Genomic DNA, 4,819 nt, shown 5'->3' on the forward strand with positions numbered 1-4,819 from the left:
CCGAGGGTGAGAGAACAGAAGGCAGCACCTGGAAACGTTCATGTGTAAAAATGTGTTTCTTCCTTTCCCAATTCAAGCGCCTCCCTTCTGGCACTTCAGACGTAGCCTCAACACACCGGGACAGTTATAAATAGGATGAGGGTGGAGAAGGAAGATGGACATGTGAAGAGGATTTGCATAATGCCAGAAAAAGAGACTAGGAACCTGTTCAAATGAAACAGGCAGGCTTCCAGAGGAGAGAAATTGATCTCCAGGGCCACATACTGCTGAAAGGGCAACTGCTTAGCTGAGATATAGGAGTGGGAAAAGCTGCAAAGGGCTCGACCCTGGTGACCACAAGGTGGCAGTAAAGACCAATTAGAAGAGTGGCCCAGACGCTCATTAACTCCATTAGCCCTGGAATTAAAACCTTGATAACACCCAAGAAGATGAAATTCTCCACCTCTCCAGCTTTGAAAGCAATGTCTGTAGGACAGGATGCTAGTTCTGAGCTGATGAAACTGGCTGCTTATTCCAAGCACTTCCATGTATCACGCTGGCATACCTGCTGGATCATCCTTGTTCCTATACACTCGTATTCGCTTGCCCAAGCGTGGTCCTTAGTCTTAGCAAGTTAAAAACCCTAATGGTGCCCAGCAGGGTGGCTCATTTGGTTGGAGTGTCGTCCCTTACACCAAAGTTTCCACTTCAGTTCCCGGTGGGGGCACATATGGGAGGCAACCAATGGATGTTTCTCTCGCTCTCTCTCTCTCTCTCCTTCCTCTCTTTCTAAAATCAATCTTAAAAACAAAAACATATAAAAACATGTCCTCGGGTGAGGATTATAAAACAACAACAACCTGTACTCGCTTCCTGGAATTCAGAAGACCCCTGTCAAGTCTTGAGGACAAAAGAGTGAGATTGAGAGCCCTCCGTCTGAATGGAGGGCCTACGGTCAAGCCGCCAAAACATCAGACAGGTCAGAGCAGTCTACTGTGCCACTTATTAGAAATCCTTATATGTGACTATATCTTCAGGTTGTTATGATTTCTACACAGTATTATAAATTGTAAATATTATAATCAGAATGAATCATTATTAGGTCTCAAGAAGTGAATTAAGTTAAATGAGCACCACATTAAGTCTGAGATTTTAGAATTCAGGACATTGTAGAAACTGGGTCCATGTTACACATTGAGAAATCCTCTACCATGAGGTCATCCGACAAAATGTTCTTACTTACAGACATTGGCAGTGAATGGGCAGAAAAAAGAATGACCACCTCGCTCCTCTTCTCCGGTGGAAAACAGTCCAGCTCCTTCCGAATGTGGTCTGCGAAGCACTGCAGGAATGCGGAGAAAGGAGGGTGAGGAGCAAGTGGGAAGGAAGAGGTGGAGGGAAAGACAGTGTTTTTAAAATGAGAGCCACACCAGAAATGCCGGAGCAACCCTCAAAACTCGAACTCTCCTTTTAAAAAATTGCAAACAGTACGGTCTCGCTTGCTTTGGTTCATCATCAAAATGGCTCCTAACGGTTTCAGGGGCCTGGGGAATTTGATGGGAAACTTCTAACGCTCGCTAATGGCTCACTGAAAATGAACGCTCTGGATCTGCTGTCCCCCGGGAGGAGCGGGGCACACTTCCAGATGGAAAGGAAACACAGATGGGAAGGAGAAGTTGTTTTAAGACCTCTCATTTGCTCGGTTAGCAGGAAAACAGCTTACAGGGTCTTTCTAAATCTCCTTAGTTTGGCTTTCAGGCATATTGCATTAAAATGCATTAGACAGAAATAGTAGAGGAATAAGAAAATATCATCTATTTTTATGACCTTTTCCTTCTGAGCCCAATATCCTCACTGAGTCAATCTTCATAACAACCTTCACAACAACAGATGAGAGGTTGTAAAAGTCCCATTAAATTCACAGAGGGCGGAAAGATGCGCCGGCTTGGGGGCCCGTTCAGTCACATCTGCGGAACTTGGGCTAGAACACAGGCCCACCTCCCCCCCCAAACCTCTGTCGACCAGACCAGTTAATTCCCTTCGTCTAGTTGGCACTTTCCGACTCACATCAATAGGTGCTGAAATACCAGATCTGAGGAGGCTTTCTTTCATCTTACACTTTAATCATTCTTTGTCATTTCACTTATAAAGCAAATGCTACAAAGGACATTAACGGGCCAATTGACAAAATTCTAATATAAACATGGATTAGATAAATTAATCCATGTTAAATTGACTGAAGTTGAATATTGTATCATGGTTATGGGAGAAAATCTTCCTGCTATTTAGGTATAAAGAGTGATTTTATATATGACTATATATGTTTAAAACTTATTCTCAAAAGGTTCAAGAAAAAAATGATGTATAGATATATACATACACAGAGATAAATGTTAATATTAATAATATGTGAATCTAGGTAAAGAGTAGACTTTTCTGCATGTTTGAAATTATTTCCAAATAAAAAGGGTTTTTTTATTGTTGTTTTAAATCTTTATTGTTGACAGTATTACATATGCCCCCTTTTTTCTCCCATTGACCCCTTCTAGCCCACCAAATAAAAAGATTTTTAAAAGATCATAAAGGACAATTTGCCAGAAGCATGTAAATTTATACTTGTTGGTATGTGGATATATACCAATTTAGGATGAGCAAATTATTCCTCAATAAATACTGAGATATTATTAATCTTTACAGAACCCTCAAAAATTGGTAAATAAATGCCCCAGGGCACAAAATGGCACCTAGAGAGTTAGTTCCCTTTTCAAACTTTATTATTGACTTATAGGTTGTGACAGGAGTAGATGCAAACAAAAACAGGATTTTCTGGTAGTCTTTGCAGTGTTTGGAAACTAAAGATGCTCACAAAAGATTATTTCTGGACAAAAGCCTAGATGAGGAGGCCCGCTGCGAAGTGCACATAGGAGCCCGGAACATCCACTTACTCCAATTATTCCAACAGCTGGGTAACAGCAGTAAAATGACCGTTTTATGTAATTGCTGCCTATAATAAGTGGGAATGTTGATTTAAATTTTTTAGTTTTAGTTTTTAACTATATTTTTATAGTTTTAGTTTAGGGTCTAGGTTTGGGTTTGTGTGTTTTTTCTATTTCTGCTAGATAGCCAATCTCCTTCTCATGTAATCTACATAATATTAAGAATAAAATCTATGTATCAATTTTTTGTTCCCAAAGAAGTTTAATATTTTTCCTTTTCTCTTCTTGCAAACCTGCAAGTACAAACACAATTTGTTACGGCTTACAACAGACCCTAAGCCATCGTCAAAACTGAGGAGCCGTGGGCAAGCCCAAGTGCTACTTAAATCATCTAGAATCCATCTGTGGTATTTTCTCCATGCACTCCCTCAGCAGAATGAAAGAGGCAGGCGGCTCTCAGAGCCTTCAATCACAGCATCCAGGGGGCAGATAAATGCCTCTGAGATTCCCTTTTATTTTGTGAACGGAGACTTCCTCAGTTAAGAGACCTTTCCATCTTTCTGCTTCCCCCCTTTTCAAATGGCTGAATTTTAATGCAAATCTAATTACTCACTGGATCAGGGCAGGCAGATGCTGTGCAGACCCCGCAGTTCTCTACCACATGTCAGTGCTGACCTGAAACACCCCTCCGTTTCCAGTCCAGGCCTCTAAGAGCAAGAGTCGCAGCTCACTGGGGCTCCGGTGGCACTGACTGGACCAGCAGACGAGTGGGGACACCGAAGCAAAACCACACCCATCCCTAGGAAGGTGCCTTCTTTTCACTTTTGACTTAAAACCGAATTTCAACCTAAGGTTAACCCTTGACTTCTACAAGCCTAAGGAAGGTAGTCTGCTCACGGAGAGCTGGCCTGCTTTTAATGATGTCTAGCACCATCTAGCGGTTACAGATTTTAAATGATTCCAGGCTTTTAAAAAAGATGTTACTAGTAAGTTGGTATTTTGCCAGTCAGAGAATGTCCAAGGAATGAAACATAAACTGGGTGAAATCTGAATCACTTAATATTTCTCCTACCTCAACCAACTCCAAGGCAGAAACTTCCACTGGCAGAACAAAACTATATCTGCATGATATAGCGCATTTATAGCAACGCTCTTGTATTCAGAGGGCAAAAGAGGATATTAAAATGAATGAATGAATGAATGAAAGCTAGTTAAAGTTATTTTACCATTTGCGACAGCATGGATGGACTTAGCACTATGTTAAGTGAAATAAGTCAGACAGAGAAAAAGAAATACTGTATGATTTTACTAAGCACTATGTTAAATGAAATAAGTCAGACAGAGAAAAAGAAATACTGTATGATTTTACTTATATGTGGAATCTAAACAACAACATAAATAAACAAAACAGATACAGACTCATAGATACAGAGAGCAGACTGATGGTTGCCAGAGAAGAGGAGGGTTGGGGATCTGGCTGAAAAAGGTGAAGGGATTAAGAAGTATAAATTGTCAGTCATAAAATAATCTGAGGGGTATAAGGTTCAGTATAGGGCAGCGGTCGCCAACTGGTGGTCCATGAGGTCCGTACGGTTGGCGACCGCTGGTATAGGGAATATAGTCAATGCTAGTATAATAATTATGTACGGTGCCAGGTGGGTATTGGAAATATTGGGGGACCACTTTGTAAAGTATATGATTATCTAATCTCTATGCTGCACACGTGAAACTAAAATAAAATAATACTGAATGTAAACTGTAACTGAAAAATAAAATTAAAAACAAAAAGCCACTGGCTTTAGAATTATACTTTTCACTGTTCTCCTAATGTCACCTATTAATATAAATATTATAAATATAAATTGCATAGAATTTTGAAATTTCTTCTAATATATAAAACTTTC

General features: G+C 40.2%; 1 protein-coding gene across 1 annotated transcript in view; it reads right to left on the bottom strand.

Moving 5' to 3' along the window:
- Positions 1–4,819, bottom strand: part of FECH (ferrochelatase) — a 33,458-nt gene that overhangs the window by 7,083 nt on the left and 21,556 nt on the right. Inside the window, exon 7 of the mRNA XM_005873645.2 lies at positions 1,223–1,321. Coding sequence (XP_005873707.1) covers positions 1,223–1,321 — 99 coding nt within the window. The remainder of the gene's footprint in view (positions 1–1,222; positions 1,322–4,819) is intronic.

This window comes from Myotis brandtii, unplaced genomic scaffold (genome assembly GCF_000412655.1).
Source record: "Myotis brandtii unplaced genomic scaffold, ASM41265v1 scaffold416, whole genome shotgun sequence".
In the NCBI taxonomy this organism is placed as follows: domain Eukaryota; kingdom Metazoa; phylum Chordata; class Mammalia; order Chiroptera; family Vespertilionidae; genus Myotis; species Myotis brandtii.